The sequence below is a fragment of the Falco naumanni genome, chromosome 1 (assembly GCF_017639655.2).
Source record: "Falco naumanni isolate bFalNau1 chromosome 1, bFalNau1.pat, whole genome shotgun sequence".
Taxonomy (NCBI): Eukaryota; Metazoa; Chordata; class Aves; order Falconiformes; family Falconidae; genus Falco; species Falco naumanni.
Window position 1 is genome coordinate 123,860,270 of NC_054054.1, and position 16,711 is coordinate 123,876,980.

General features: G+C 36.3%; 1 protein-coding gene across 4 annotated transcripts in view; it reads left to right on the forward strand.

Annotated features, from left to right (window-relative positions):
* CEP112 (centrosomal protein 112) overlaps nt 1-16,711 on the forward strand; it is a 171,775-nt gene that overhangs the window by 2,770 nt on the left and 152,294 nt on the right. For all 4 annotated transcript variants that reach the window (XM_040582028.1, XM_040582024.1, XM_040582027.1 and 1 more), the window contains 4 exons: nt 90-280; nt 779-942; nt 7,382-7,478; nt 9,926-10,000. In XM_040582028.1, coding sequence (XP_040437962.1) covers nt 200-280; nt 779-942; nt 7,382-7,478; nt 9,926-10,000 — 417 coding nt within the window. In that variant the 5' untranslated portion in view covers nt 90-199. The remainder of the gene's footprint in view (nt 1-89; nt 281-778; nt 943-7,381; nt 7,479-9,925; nt 10,001-16,711) is intronic.

Genomic DNA, 16,711 nt, shown 5'->3' on the forward strand with positions numbered 1-16,711 from the left:
ACAAGATCAGTGACCAGTAATGGCTTCTGTTATCTGTGTGTTGATTTGCTCTGAAAATGTATAGTGATTATATATATCTATATTTTTAGAACGACAAAGGTGTGCACTGTGGATTAAAAAGCTATGCGAACCCTCAGGAGCAGGCACAGGAGTAGCGGGAAGGAAGAATCGAAACCTATATGCAAAACTTTTGCTCCACATGCTAAAGCGAGGTGTGCTGGAAGGTCCTTTTACACATAAACCAGAACCAGGGATACTGAAGACTTTACCTTCATACATGGTGGGTGTAACTTCTTTGTAAGACAGACTTGCAGTAAAAGACTCTAGAGGATGTACTTTGTCTTAATCAGCAGATAGTTCTTGTGAAAGAAAAAACCCACTTAAATGAGGTGGTTTTGTAGCCTGAGGTGACTATTGCAGTCTACCTTTCTATGAAAGAAAAGATATTGATATTTCACACAGATATTGTTAAGCTTGTAGTTTGTTTTCTGAAGATGTGATTATACTGTGGCAGTCATTGGCATCAGCTTTAGTGAGGTAACAGTCCTAATTTATGCTAACATTACCCATACTCAAACAAGTAGAGTACTGGAAAACACTTAGACCATTGCCTGTTGTAGTAGTTTCCATGGGTTGGGAAGGTAATGTTTGCATATCTCACTGACTTAATTGGAAAAGGAATTTTTATACTGCAAATATTCCTGCAAGAAATTATGTAACAGTGTAAAGAATATGTTTGTGTAACTATAGTGTTGATTTTACATTTTTTAAATTATAGTCAATTTATTGTGATGAAGCAAATACAAGAGTTCGGAGTAGTAGCCCAGACTGCTTACCTGACTGGGTAGTGGGAGAACTAAGAAACAGTGAATCTAAGCAGGAAGAATCGTGGAAGGTATCATCTAAAGAGGAATTACCTTTAGCAACACCACTTACATATGGGTAAGATTCCTGCATTTGCTTTAATCAATATTTGATTCATATTTAATAGATGTTTGATATGATAAGCTCTGTCTGTTTCAATTTGTATGTATGAATTTGTCATGCTGCCTCTGGGACTCAGCTTAAATATGGTGTTTGTACTTTATACACAGAGACTCTGATAATAGCTTCTAATTTATGATAACTTTTATGCTTTTCTGTTATTACGTTCCTCTGTTATGTCTTCTTCTCTGGCTTCTGTAAGTCTTCTTCTGTGTCCCATAGCTCTATGCTCTTTCCCTTCATCTTGTTCTTCCCCTTTCAGTTACTGACACTTAGCATGGAGGATCAAAAAGGCCTAATAGTTTGAGAAATTTAGCAGCTGCTGAAGAGAGGGCTTTACAGTGATTTGGGCTGATGGTTACCATGGGGTACATGTGACTTGCACAAACAGCCCTTCTACAGATGTAGGAATAGTCAAAGTCCACTTTTTTTTGCACCACTAGTTGTCTTAATACTCTGTGTAGACTTCAAATGTAGATAATCGCTATCGTTCTAACATTCTAAATATCTATCAAATAAGCTGGTACTCTGGTTATGTTTTTGAGACCTCAGATACTATGGTGGAAAAGCACAGTGGTCTCAAGGCAAGAGACAGAATTCATACAGAATTATCTAACTGGGAGTGGGAAGCCCAGACAAATGTGGACAGGCAGTAAGGAAGAAATGATGTGGTAAAAGACTGCAGAGATGCAGGAGACTCTCAGGCCAGATTTTTCTTAAATTAGATAAAAATAGTTGCTGTCCCCTTGGAGTTCTTGTACAGTCCTGTTTTCTGCATGTTGATGTATGAAAACTGTAAAGTGGTATTAACTAATGAAGCTGAGGTAGATTAATCTTCACTATTTCTGTACAGTTCAAAATATAAGGAATGTACAGTAAGCAAGTGACAAAAAATGTGGGGAGCATAGATTAATAATATTAAATTTAAAAGTTATAAGGTCCTAATGGTAAAAGGAGCTTTTATATAAAATAGTTTTAGATTATTTTTTCTGTGGAGGATAGAAATTTGAGCAGGCATACAGATGGTAGGCTTAAAGGATGTTCTATCATTGTTGCTCACAGCTCTTTTAGAGGAAACAGAATAGTGGCTCCCTGCAGATAGGTAAGTTTTGCTGTTCTGTGACAAAGGGAGAAAAATTAGATGCATACAAAGAAAGAGGAATTTGATCCATCTTTTTGTGAGCATGTTACTACTTATTAAACACTTACCTGTTTGTCTTACGGCTTTATGAAATAGCAAGATTTCTTTGTTTTTCCTTTGAATCTTGGATTACAGAAGGTCAGACTGGACCAGATATACTTGTGAGAGCTGCTGCCTGTGGGTTACTCTGCTGTTTTGTTTTGTTCTCTTGTGTGGGGAAGATTGTTTGCAATGACTCCATCCTTGTTTGAACAATCTCTGAGTTTGATTTAAAATCTTTTGATTTATATCATGCTGTCCACGGCAGACATGCTTTGTTGGTGACTAGCACCCCCTATGCCTAGATCGGGTGTTTGTCATTTGGGCAACGCAAAATTTTCAGTATTTCTCATTTGCAGCTGTACAGCAGAATCCTGAATATCTGCAGCTGCACCTTGTTAAGGCAATCCATCAGACAGTCTCTTTCGGTAGGTTTGCAGGAGCCAGTAAACCTAAGCTGCATCGTTGGTTCCAATCCATTGGGTATATAGAGCTGTTTACAGAGCAGGTAGGGGGATGAAATGTATCAGATTAAGGCTTGTTTTCCTCTTGGCTTAGAAAAATGTTGCTGCATTATTGATAGTGTGCCAAGCTGGTTGGTTGGACACTGTTGGAAATCACAAGCTTTTTTTCCTGTCCTGTTTTGTGGGAATCTTAGGTAAATTTCAGTTCAATTTACATTCTGAAGTATTTTCTTTCTTGTTTTTCTTATACAGTGCAATTTTGTGCTGATTATCAATATCTGTGTTCTTATTTTTTTAATGTGGCTGCATTAAAGAATTCATGGATGGAATTACCTCGTTTGCTTGTTTTGAGGTTTAGTTAATGTTTAAACTCTCTGAAATCTTTGGTGAAAAAAGCAGTCTTAGAGGTAGAGTGTGAATATTATTCAGAATTCAGTAGGTGCTGTACAAGAGGAAGTGTGTGTTTGCTCTACTTCTATATGAAACTTCTGGTTTAGTTTCATTCCATTATAAATATGCTCACAGGTTTTGTTTCAGAAGTCTAATGCTCTTCTTATGTGTTTGCTTATATTTTTCATAAATGGTTATCATTAGCTGTTCTTTTATATTTCATTTTTAGGTACACTGATGTTTATGCTATATATCACAGTGCAGAGTCTTGCATTGTTTAACTTCTCAGTGATTTGAATAGATGACAGATAGGCACTCTTGCAAGTTACATCACATTGATATCGAGTATCATGAAACTTTTCCTCGGTGTAATTCTAACAGTCATTTGAAAAGTTGCTCTTAGGACTCTTGCATTTCCTCTTTCTGAGTACTGCAGTGTTAATGCTAAGGGGTCTTCTGGTTGCTTGAACTCAGATGCTCTGTGGTTTTGATAACAGACTTGTGGTTTAAGAAACAAAAGTGGAGAAGGGAGAAATTGCCAGCTTTGTTACCATTAGTGCTTTAGTCTTGCTGATACAAAGAACTGTTGGGAAGAGCTGTTCAGATGCCATCAATAAAAAGAATGAAGTTTGATCTTATGAAATTAAGGAATGTATTATGCTTTAGAAATGCTGTTGTGCCGTGTCAAGATACCTGGCATATATCTGATCAGATTGTCTTGGTTGCTGGGAGTGGTGCCATCATGAGAAAGGATCACTCTGGGTGTTCAAAGCAATTAAGCAATACCAACACAACTGGGCCCTATTAGGCCTAATCTAGCATGTTGGTATTTCTACAAGGCCACATCTGCAGCATAAAAATGCACCTAATTTCTTCAAGTTCCTTACCTGTGCTGTCAGCTGCAGTGTTATTTGAGTGGGATGAGGCAGCATACTTTGGATCCAACTGGGGCTTGTCACCATATGAGGAAGGCTGAGTACAGTTCCATCTACTCAGTCTCTTGTATTCTCTGTGATGTTTTTCCTCTCTTCGGTACTTGGTTTATAGTAGAATATTGGAGATCTGACCCCTTTGAACCTAAGATTCAGCTTGGTCTGGCAAAGTTCTCAAAGTCATAGGTGGGCTATAGAGGCTTTATTTCATTTACTTTGTCCTGTGGGACTGTAGCAATACCTGACATTGGTGATCAACAGATGGTTCCCAACACTCTGAGTTTTCTGGAGACCCTTACTGCATATGCATTTCATACCAGCAGAAGCACGTAAATGGCATGGCATAAATTGCTGGTTTAAAGAAATCTGAAAGTGAAATTTAGCTGTATAGGTATGGCTGTGCTAGTGGGTACTCATACTGAGAATGGAGCTGTGTCTAAGGAAATCTGAATTTTGTTGGAAATTGGAAATTTTGATAGCTCTGTAGATTACATACATTAATCTTCATAGAAATGAAAAACTTGTTACATGTATGAGTTATGCAGGAAGAAATAGTGAAGGTAAATGTTTCAGCTGTTACATTTTGTAGAAATAGCTTTTTAAATACTTATTTACAAGTGTCTATATTAAGATGTTGCTATACTCAACATATAGATCCTGTCTGTCTTTGTATTTACAGTTTTGAATGAGCTGTCAGTGTAAGATGTAAAATATTAATTTCAGGAATCTGCAGTTTGTAGAGAGAGTCAGCAGATGGTGATCTTGTTACATTAGACTTGTCTCTTTACTCAGAATGTGCATCAGGAAAACTGTATCAACAGGCATGTAATATATGTGGTTGGGTGAAAATTTTGCCTTCCAACCATGACTCAGTTCTTACAGATAGACTACAACATTTTCTCAGGGTAAAATAGATAATGTCAGTGAGAAATGTTTGAGTAATTTTTTTGATGTTTATCTCAAGATTCCCTCCTTTTAAAAAAAGCAAACAAATTGAGAAGTTCTTTTAGAAGTTATTTTTATCTTTCAGTACACAAACAACTTTACATAGAAAAGCCAAAATACTCATACAGAGAAGTATATCTGGCTAAATAAGAAGTAGATAGACAAACCTTACTTACAAAAACTAGGACGTAAGTGAGTAAGACCAAGCCAGCTGGTGCCAGAAAGGTGCATCTTTATTTTGAAACATGAGAGAATTTGTTTTAGGAATGTGTAGTTTGGTTTGAACAGAAACCTGGTCTTTCTGACCCCATAGGAAAATTCTACTGTATGTTTATAGATAATGCCTGAAGAATATTGTTGAAGGTCAGTGGGTAGCTGTTTTGTACCAGGAGGAACCAGTGAGTTTCCCTTACTTTGTTCCTAGTAGGAAATTATTTACTGATTTTTATTAGCAGCAAATTGCTTCCTTCTTCCAGGCTAGCTCACTGTTTTGGCTGAAGCAGGGCTGTTGTCAAGACTCTGGTGGTTCCCCACTCACCTGTTGTGGGAGGAAAGAAAAAAACTTTGTAATTTCTGGAGCCTGGCTTTGTATCAGCAGAAGGCTGGGAAAAGGAGTGAGTGGGTAGTATATTCTTGATATGAGCAAAATTGTGGTCCATCCTTAATGGTTTTTCAAATTCTGTTTATAGAATAAAGCAAAGCAACTTCCTTTTCAGTTCCTCTTCAAAACAGCAAATACAGAACTAAGAATGTATCTAGACTTTCCCCTCATTTTGTTAATTTAGAAATACTGCAAGTAACTTGGGTTGGTTTGAATATTTATTGATATTCCTTAATCTCTTAATGATAGGGGCGTGGATTCTGTTTTCTTTTATTTTAAACAATTGAAACTTTATTGAATTTTTAGGTCATCTGAGTATTGTTCAGGAGAGTTGGCTGATGAAAGTGCAGATTTACTGACAGGCATTTGTCTCCTTTTAATGAAAGATAATTTTGTGTCAAATGAAAACTTGGTAAGAAATGCATTATTTGGAATGCTGGAGATAGTCATTGCATTAGATTTCTTTTGATCTTTTTTACCTCTGAGACTTTGCTTATCTGAACTATTTACTGCTCTGTAACTGTTATTTTGCGTCCAGGTACGTTGTTGGTATTTGCTGGTGCTGGAAGGGAAGGTATGCTCCCAGTTGTTATATTTCACTGTTCCCTGCTGTTTTGATGAAAGCTGCGGCAGCGTGCTTCATGAACAGTTTGTGTTTGTCTTCCTAGAAGTGACTAGTTTGTATTGTACATCCAACAGTTGTCTTTCTGTTCATAAACACTTAATCCGTCTCTGTGTCTTTTTGGCATAATTTACTAATTTGCAGCCAGATGGAAGGAAAGAAAGGTATTTTAATGGTCTGATTCGATTTTAATACAATATAGCTAGTCATAGGAAGGTGAATAGATTAAGAGGATTTTTTTAATTACTTTGTGTGGATTTGACAGCGGAGTGTATGCCGAAGGGTGTTTTGCTACTGCTTTGGATCTTTTGCTATATCAACCACCTATTTAATAACCTTATTTTTATTTTATTTTGTTCCAGGCTGTTCTTTCCTTTCACTGTTCTGTAGTTGAGAAATGTCTGTTGACCAGGTGCATCAGTGAAGGTTATCTTCACCTGTCTGCTATTCTTAATTTCCTTTTGTTCAAGTGTTTTATTTATGACAAAAGCTTTTCCAGAAAATCCCTGTTCTCTATTTTTCTCTATTGGACAGAGTACTTGTTCATGCTGTACTTGTATCCTGACTTGTGGGCCTTTCTTTACCATCCCCCCGTACATACCACTGTAGTCCGTAAAATAGAGCTGAAATAAAATGCAACTAATGCAATCTTTATGACTTGTACCTTTGACATTTTACTCTGGCCTTTCAAGTCATCACTTTTCTATTGAGCTGTATGTGTAGTTCTTGTCCTTATCTTTGGGTTTGTATGTTATATGATATACCTTGATCTAACCTATTTTTTTGGTCTTCAGAGTCTTCTCCTCTATGATGTGGCCAAGCATCACCTGAATTCTTTTTTGTTCTCTGACTTGCTGGATTTTATCCTATGCTGTCTCATATCCTTAGCAATTTTGTTTCAAAAATATTCTCCTAATCAGCCTTGTTGGCCAGCTTAGATGTATTCTAAAATCTGTTGGGAGATGTTGGATCATGTAGTAATAGAAATGCAGAAAATGCCTTTTAATATACTGTGATACACACAATATTGCTGGTGGTTTTGTTGGTGTGGGTTTTTTTGGGTATTGGTTTTTTTAATGGGATGCTTAACGCTTTTGTTTGCCTTTAACAATAATTTTTTCTTCTACTGTTTTTGTTCTTTACATCTTGACAGTTATTCTCTTGTATATTTTCAAAGATTTTATTTTAAGAATAACATCCTTTGTGTGGCACAAGTTGTTGAAAATGATTTCTCTTTCTGCTTGCTTTTTTTTTTTATAACAGGGAAAGATTCAAGTACGATGGGAAGTCAGCATTAAGATCACATTCTATGAGTCCTCCTCGCCAGACAGATAGAGATAACCTAGCCACACCACTGTCTGTAAGATGCTTCTCCTTTTTGCCATAAAACTTGCTCTAGTTTCAATTAATTGTTTGTGTATATCCCTGTAAAGCTGTTACATCTAATTGCATGAGTCATGATCCCTGTGTACAAGTGCAGACATTTGGGAAGGAGATTTAGGAAGGACTAAAGCTCATCAAAATCTGCCCTCTGCCAGTGCAGGGGAAAAGAATTTCTTGTAGGATGCTCTCAATTCATCCTAATGGTTGACCTCTGTTTAGTGTAGTGTGTTTAATGTCTGCTGCATTGTTTTCCCTTAGGCTTGGCAAAACTGACTGTATTGACATCATCTTGTATTTTGCAATAGTAGATTAAAGAAAGCTGCATAGATGTCTTTGGCTCTGTTTAGTGATGGTTGACCTCTGAAAGTGTGAATTTTGGACAGTTCGTTTTATCAAACTTTCCACAACTAGCATTATGGCTGATGGAAGGACACTAAACAGACTTTATGTAAAACCCTTTTAGTCCAAAATATTTAATAATATTGTATGTGTAATTGCAGGCATTTAAACTGAAATTTACTCCTGACAAATATGTGTTATCAACAAGTATGCTGTTTTCCTTCACAAATGTGTACTGTAGCCTTGTAGTGTCTAGTCTTTATTATTGGAGAGGTCTGTCTCGTACGATTCTTTTATCACAACCAGTGCATCTGTAACAGCTCTCATTCCTCCCTGAAACACTGAATTTGCTGTATGTCTGTTGTAGGTCTGCCCACACTTATTTTTTGATTGTATCAGAGGAAGTTTAGAAATATTGCAGCTGGAAGTGGGCTGTTGACACCTGAGCAATTCACATAGATTATTCTTACCCTTCTTTACTGAGCACAATCAAGAATTTATGAGGACATGAAGTGCAAGTGGGTTAAACTGGAAGCTTGGTTGTGAGGTCTGTCTTTCAGAGGAAATTTGTGTTCTGCTATGCATTTGGAATAGAGAACTAGCAAGGGGATCCTTTGTTGTGGCAGGCTGCAAATGGTCTGTGGGCAAAAATCGAATGTCTCTGCTCTAGGCTCTGGTTGGTATGAATGTACTTGTGTGTCTTGGTTGTATATATACAAATGTAATTTTAAAAAGAAATGCCATAATTAAAAATAAAAAATAAAACAGATGCTGGATTTACTAAATTTCTCCTTATTGGTTTCCTGTTTGTTTTACTTAAAGAAATATTTTTTACGGAATGGTTATTGTAAAGAAAAGGATTTCCTTCATCTGAAACCTGGATTTGGGGCTTTAAAGTTTTTTTGGTTTTTTTTGTTGGCGTGGTTTGTTGTTAGTGGCTTTTTTTTTGTTGTTGTTGTTTTGCTTCGTTTTTGTTCCTGGCTCTGCCACAGGCTTCCAGGGCAGTATTAGACAAATCACTGCACTTCATTGTTCTTCAGCTCCATATACTGGATTCTGCTGGGATTACAGCTTTAAAAGGGCCTTTAAGTGAAATAATCCTCTCTAGCTTTGCCAAACAGTTTGATGGAAGTTTGGCTGGCTGGAACAAATAATATCTTGTTCTGTTGTCAGTGACGCACAGATGTTCTGGCATAATTCAGGCCCAGGTAAAGGAACAGGGAGTCTTTTAAGAAACATTAAGAACTGCTTCAACCAAGTGTTGATTAACTGAAGTCAAAGCTCCATTCACTATACGTTCATAACGAATGAGCAGATTTAAAAAAGAGGTGCTTGCATGGCAATACACAAACCTCTTGGTGAGACAAAGTAATTCATGCTTCATTGTTCTGTTTTCTTAAATAGCCTTATATCTCAGTTAAGGAAAACTTTCTATACCAGCTCCCCTACTTAATACATTAAATACAACCAGTAGTTACTGTTATCGTAGAGGGAAAACTTTCTTCTGAAAGACATAGCCTGGCGCAACAGTAACGACAGTCGTTACTGAATGTTGGAAATTCTTTCTGCAAAGAGGACCCCAGGCTTGAGCTGGGCAGGAGATACGCAGTCCTCTGCCTTGGCAGTACTACCCACTATAACTATCGCTGCCTTGCTGTGTTTTTTTGTTTTGTGGGTTTTTTTTTTTTTGAAATTTATTTGAAGGCTGATCTCTGAATTCTGGATTAGCCCCACAAAGGCACTGTTGAGATGGATCATTTCTAGAAAAAGTATGTTGCCTGAAGAACAAAGTATTTTGATTTTTGTTTAGTAAACTCACTCTTTGTAAAGGAGGCTGTTGCTTTGGAAATAAATAAAATAAAGAACAAAATTAAAGTGAGGAGGCAGGCTAATTTATCATCTGAATTCCTTTCTTAGCACAGTATCCTACTGGTAACTGAGCCATTTAGATTAAAGCTCTCAGAGGTATCGTGACACTACTAAGAAGTGCAGCATAGGCATGGCCAAGTCAATGAGAAGCTTTTTTTTTTAGACTATATATCTGCCAACTCTTCTAATATTTTGTTTGACTTTTTTATGTTCCAGGACCATCGTCATAAAAAAACCATTTCTTTGGATGACAGTGACCTTGAAGCACGTCTCAATAGTTGGAATCTTGGGGTAAAATAAACAGAGTACTTATTTATTGACCTGAAATGACAACTCCTTAATAATGTAGCCTGCATCTGAATTTAGTCAACAAAACTTTATGTAGGAATCCATCTTCTAGAAAGGAATTGGTAAAGCTTGGAAAAATTAATGATGAATGCATGACATTTTGAGAAGAAAATGTTAAAAATGCCTCATTTGTAAACAATAATAATCCTATTGTATTCAATATAGCTACTGATAGATCAAGCAAAATAACAATACCTGCTGGTCAAAACCAAGTGTCTTACTCTGGTAGAAATTCAGACTGTTTCGTGGTAACTCAACAACATAATTTTATATTTATGCTTGTATAAGTGAAAGAAAAGCTTGCCTTTCTGTATTTTATTTTTTTTTTAAGGAATACATAATTTGCAAGCTATTAATACAACTTAACAGGTCTTTTTGTCAGAGTTTGGCTCCATTTGGAATTGTTCAAGAAGTCTTTCAGTGTGTTCACCCCTTTCCTTTTAATAATTAGAATCTTTAGACCAGCTTTGTGGCTTTTTCTCATGGAAAGAATAACATGTCTTTGCAAATGTTTTGCTGAGGAAAGAATCTACTTTTGTGGAAGCTTCTGCAGCACTTTGGCCCATGTTCTTGTTTGGCCTTGACTTCAGAATTTTTTTGTGAATATGGTACTTTTGCTACAATGCTGAGATTTTTTCCTGACTTTGATACATCAAAACTAAAGTATCTGAAAGAGAATCTGCTGTGGATAGGATAAGGAGGAGTTCTTTCTTGGACATCTCAACAGCTTCAGAACTAGTGTTTATTGGATCTCAGCAAAAACTTAGAAGATACCTTCCCAAAGCTTTCCACGTTTATATCTCGGAGGAATTTAATCTGTATTAAAAAAGTTTTTTAGGCTCTAAACCACTTTTGTAAAACACTGCTGTAAAATCAAATCTATTCTAAAGCTTTCATCTTTTCTTGGGATTTGAACACATCCTCTATATTTTTGGGCTGGTGAAACTCAAGAGGTAAATACAATGAGGCAGTAAATATATTTTTAAAGGAGACATGAAGAAATTGCTAGCTATGATTGATGCAAACCTGTGTTAATTTTCTTTGATGTTTGTCTGTACAAATTTAATACACGGGGCTTTATCTGTGTGGTGTTTCTGAACAGCTAAATATTTTGGACCTAGACATATTAGATGACTTAAAATTTTATTTTAAGTCTACTATCCCCTTGGTTGTATTTTCTGTGGTATTGGTCCACAACAATATTAAGGTCATAGTGAAGTTCCATCTCTCTGTAGCTGTATTCTGCTGTATTTTTTCTGTCATGATGTTTTGTCTTTTTTTTAACCCTTTTGCTTGTACCACCAAATCTTTAACCTGTTTGATTAGGATTATTATCCTCTTAACAACTTAATTTTATGAAGATCACTTATTTTAATAAAGATTGTTCTTTCTTTTCTTTCTCATTTTCTGCTTACTCTCACAGGTTGAAAGCTCACTCAGTTGTGTTTGGGAGAGAGGGCAGCTGAAGTTAGGAGGGATGAGTGCTTGTTTCTAATGAAATGCTTCAGCTTTGTTTTTTTAAACAGTCATGTATTTTCATGTTGTCATTTTAATCAGTTACCAAATAATCTTCATTCTTTCTACACTATTTCAGCCCAGAGGGATATGACAGCATTTGAAAATCTTGCCTATTACACCCAATGTTTTGCATTGATGGCTACCTTCTCTTCAGTAAAAACATAAATGTTAACTGTTTTGTGTCCTTGGTGTTTCTCGTGCCATTTTGGTGCCTCTTTGCATTCTAAATGCAAATTGCTTGCTTGCTTTGCTTCTGAGAGAGAAGGAAGTCTTGACCTTGAGACAATCCAGGAGCTGCCTGACTGCTTTCTGCAAATTGAAGGTGGAGTTTAGTGAAAATGCTGGTCTGGGTGCATGGTATTGCTCTTTGGAACTCCGTGTCTTTTACAGGGTAATACAGGAACCACTTCTAGCGCTTCCAGAGTTAAACAAATGTGTGTTTTTAGGAACTGCAGTTTTGTAAGGTGGGGAGACTGGATCTTCAGAAAGCTTTTTGATAGCAGTCAACTCCAATTTGCAAAAGCACTGTGCAGGTGTCTTTCAGACAATGTGCAAGCAGTCACTTGCAGTTTCTATATGTTTGAGCTGCATAAATACCTGGATTATAAGTGCAGATAATTTTAATACTTTGTGCTCTTAAAGCTTAAGGGGGAAACTTGCTCATGGCCATTTTACAAATTGTTCCAATTGATGCTGACAAAGAATCTTTTTATATCCAATGTTCTTATATCAGTGTTGATCTGCCTACTTGCTTATCTCTTTAATTTTATTTGTTTTTTATTTCTTTTTCTAATTGAAATTCCAGTTTTCAATCACGTTGTGTTGATAATGGATGGTTATTAAACTATGATGATCCTCCACTGATATGGGAGCTCTCTTGGATAACAAATTGGCTACCGTGACACATAAATCAGTTTTTCAAGTCTCCTCTCCAGGGATGGTAATTAAACAAGTCGCTAGTGAGAGACTTTGATTGCCTGATAAGACTTGTTGGGAGTTACTTGACAAAGAGGATTTGAGGTTGTAAAAGAGCGGTCTGTCAGCAGTTGCTGTTGAACAGTGTTTCCTTGCTATGGATCACGGCCCCCAGTGGGTTCTCAAACGGTCATGAAGTGTTAAGTAGAGTTGCAAGCTTACAGAAGAATATATAATTAAAAAAAAGAGCTTACTAAATGGTGGCAGCACGTCATAATCTGGAAGGTTTAAGTGTAAGATGTGACTATTATTTTAAGCATTTACATTGCTGTAGGAGCATCTCGCTATCTTTTAATTGCTAGCCACATTTGCAGACCATTTTGAAAAACTTAAGTGATCCCACCTCAGATACAGAAGACCCTTGACCCAAAAGAATGTTTCAGTTATGGGGAAAAGTTAGGAAATGCAGAACAGCTTTCACTTTCAACTGCCTACTATAAAGAACAGTTGTTTTTAAAATGCTTTTCAAAATTTCTTTGGTGGTGGGTTTTTTTATTTTTAGTTTTTCTTGTGTCTCAAGGAATAAATGGTGAATCAAGGTTGCTAGTCTGGCAGAGAATGTGTGCTTCCATACATTTTCTTTGCAGTGATGGTGACAGCTAATCCTAGGAATTTCAGACAAGTCCTTATACAAGGATTTTTGTCGGTAGCAATCCTTGAAATTTTAGGAAGCTATTCTTATTTCAAGCAAATACATGTGGATAATATGCTTTTATTCAAGAATCGGCAAGTATCTAGATAGGTGCTCTGTGTAAAGGTGAAAAAAGTTAACATCTTCCAGCTTGAGTTGTTGCTACACCTTCACTGTTCCAGTATAGTTTGTCTGGATTATAATGACTGGTTATAAACTGCTTATCTTTTGGGCTTCTACTTTGATGTATTGTAAATTTCATTGTCTTCAAAGGTTGTGTATTTTTAAGGTCACACACTGAATGTGTTTTCACTTTTTATTATATGCTTACATCAGTGGCTGAGATTTTTATAATGAAAAGTATTGTAGAAAGTTTTGGGAAATAATTTTTATTATTTCTCTATTAAGCAGAGAGGTCAAATCTTAGGAGACTGTAATATGGAGGCTTCAGATATTTGTTATTAGTAGTAATAACATTTTTTATGCAGGAAGTAAGACTGCTGCCTTACTTTGCAAATATTGTTGCTTCCCGTGAGTAATAAAAGAATTTTTTCCATTTGCCTTGCAGCATTCCTGATTATCTCTATCAAACATTTTATTGTTCAAGTTCTTTAGATTCTAGTCATGCATGAATAAGTGTTGTGTTTTTTTTTTTAAAGTTGAGGTTTGTGATAAATTTGCTTTTCATACATGGAATACTAATATAAGTAATTTAAAATACATTATAAAATGTGTGTTTCTTAGCTTTTATTGACTCTTATCTAACTGATGTGGGCACTATCCTTTATTAAGTGTTCGTTCCTTGAAGTTGCGTTTGCATTGTAGAAAATAAGAAATCCTATTGTGTTGCCATTCAAAGGGAAAAGTTTCAGAGCCAGGAGTTGAGCAGCAAATGCAAGTAATCTTTGGTTGTGTTGCCGCTTTGAACTTTCTTTATCATTCTTTAGCTGTTTAGGGACATCCTCAACTTCACATTAGTTATATCTCAAAAAAATATACATATTGTGAAATATATTTAATATCGGGAAAAGAAGCTTGCTGGATCGTGGAATTAAACTTGCTACACCCCTACTCCCCAACATCCTTCTTATTTTTTCCTCTTGTAGTTGTTAAGCTTTTTAAACTGTAGACAAACATAATGTTTGGATAGAAAATTTTGTGTAAAGGAACAGCAATGAATTGAACCCCTGCATATTCTTACCTGACCTGCCTATATGTATGTTTCACGATGCTTCTGATCCAGCTTTGTTTGTCATTGTAGCCAATTTTAGGTGTGACAAAGTAACTCTTGTAAACATCCCAGGAAATTCAGCACTTCCATTTTAGGTAAAAAACATACAAAGAGATTGTACCCTGGCAAAGGGGGTTTTAATCAGGGAAAATGTAATTTTTCATCACCGGAATTCAGCCAGGACAAGAATTAACTGTTTAGCTTTTTCCAGAAGTGGTGTGGGGTCTTCATCCCTGGACCCTCAGGACTTGCCCAGAAGAATTTATCATGGGAAACGTTATTGCTTAGTAAAGGTTTAAGAGGACTTAGACCAAAGAAATTCTGTGGTCAGTGGCTGGCGTTACATTCTCCTTTCTTGCAGAAATTACATATAACACAGGGTTAAAGCAGACGCAAGCACAGAGTTCTTGGGTGGCTGCAGCAGCAGTGTATGGTATGCCTGTTTTGTGTACTTGGCTCACATCTGCCTGTGTCTTTCCAGTCTAGTTAAGCTCAACCATTTCTGTACAAACCATTTGATTATCTTTTGTTTGGTTTCTTAGTCTGTCTGCTTACTATAAACATACCTACTGTATATGTTGTGGTGTTGGAGGGCAGCAACACTGTAAAAACTTTCCCACAGTGAACTCCAAGTGATGTTGTGACTTCAAAAAATAAATTCAACTTCTATGCTGACAAACAATCTTCATGTGCTTTAATGTCCTTCCACTAAGACTGCAGAAGCAGCATTAAAGTGAACTTCCCTACAAATTATGATGTTAGATAAGAATGTCCTTACTCAAATTTCCTGAAGCTACTCAGCAGTTATTTCTGTAGGGAACATGCTAGCTGGGTTTGTTAGATTAAAGTAAGAATTTAGGGCAAGGTTCAGTTTAGTTGTTTACCATTTCAAAATCTTAAGTGTTCTTAACTCTTTCATGTGTGTGTTTTCCATCCTTGTTTTGAAAACAATCACATTCTCTCTTTGAAGAAGCTTAAGGGGGAATGTGCAACAAGTCTGCTGTTCCAAATGTGGGTTTTTTTTCCCTGAATCTTAATATATACAACATACCTTCTGACTCTGTTACCGAACTGTAATAAGCTACAGTCATGCATTACTGAAGATAAGTGTACCTTGATAAACATCTTCCAAAGAACGAAATGCGACTTTGGAAGGGGTAGAGTGGAAGCATAACATTAGCGTTGTCATTGTGGTGGTATTTACTGTGTCAGAAGAGCAGAAGCTTTGGCATACATGGCAGATACAAAGTTTTTACACTATTTTCAGCCTGAGGGATGAAATGTAGTTGATGTCTGAGGATCAGTCTGGTGCAAGTACTTAGTGCTCAAAATTGTGCTTTTTCTGCACTGTTCTTGATATTGGGGGAAACCGTTTCAGCTCAGTTTACTTTTATCACCACCTCCCTCATTGCTTGCAGTGGTAGCTTATGAATTGTATACTGCAAAAATGTTTCATTTTGACTGCTGTAGGTGGTGTTAAATAGAAACTGAAAATACTAAAGTTAAAATTGGCAGTTAATTTGCCTCCAATTCAGTTTTGGAATCTGTGTTTTTATGCAGACTTCTGCCATACCTCTTTCAATTTAGGAGGATAACTATATTTTCATGAAGTAGATTACTCCTCTTAAGTAGTAGGGATCTCTTAGTGGGGACCTGATCATCCAAAGCCTTCCCAGCTCTGGTTTATGAGGACTCAAGTACTAGAAGGTGACCATGCTAATCCTCACAAATTGAAACATGGTTTGTTGTCGGTTTGATGGCCTAATAGAATAGGAGAATCCAGAATCTTTTCTACAAAGAAATTCAAAATGCCATTTTTGTTAAGAAGTGGTATTAAGAAGTTAGAGTTCAATTCTAGTTCAAATAAAGATGTCTTTCATGATGACATTTATTTGGTTCATAGTCTTAAAAAAGCATGTGATTTACTGTTCTTCTCATGGCCGTCCTTCAGTTTCATACATATGTATTTTGGTTTGTCTTTGACCTTTTGCTTGTTATTTTTAAATTTGCATGTTTCTCATAAATACAAGCTTTTTTCTTTTTTGGGCATTCTTTATTGTGATATTCCCTCTTTAATGTGGTATAATTTTGAGAACAAGAAGTTTTGCAGAAGACCAGCATGAAAAGAATGAATGTTGAGGCATTAAATGTTTACAGATCAGTTTAAGTGGATATAATCCACAACAAGTAACAAAGTGGGAACATTTAACTTCAAAGCACATATGGCTGCTGTTACAAAATCAAAAAATGCAAGACTAAGGCCATACAAAGTATTAGAGACACATTTTCCTTCTTTCTC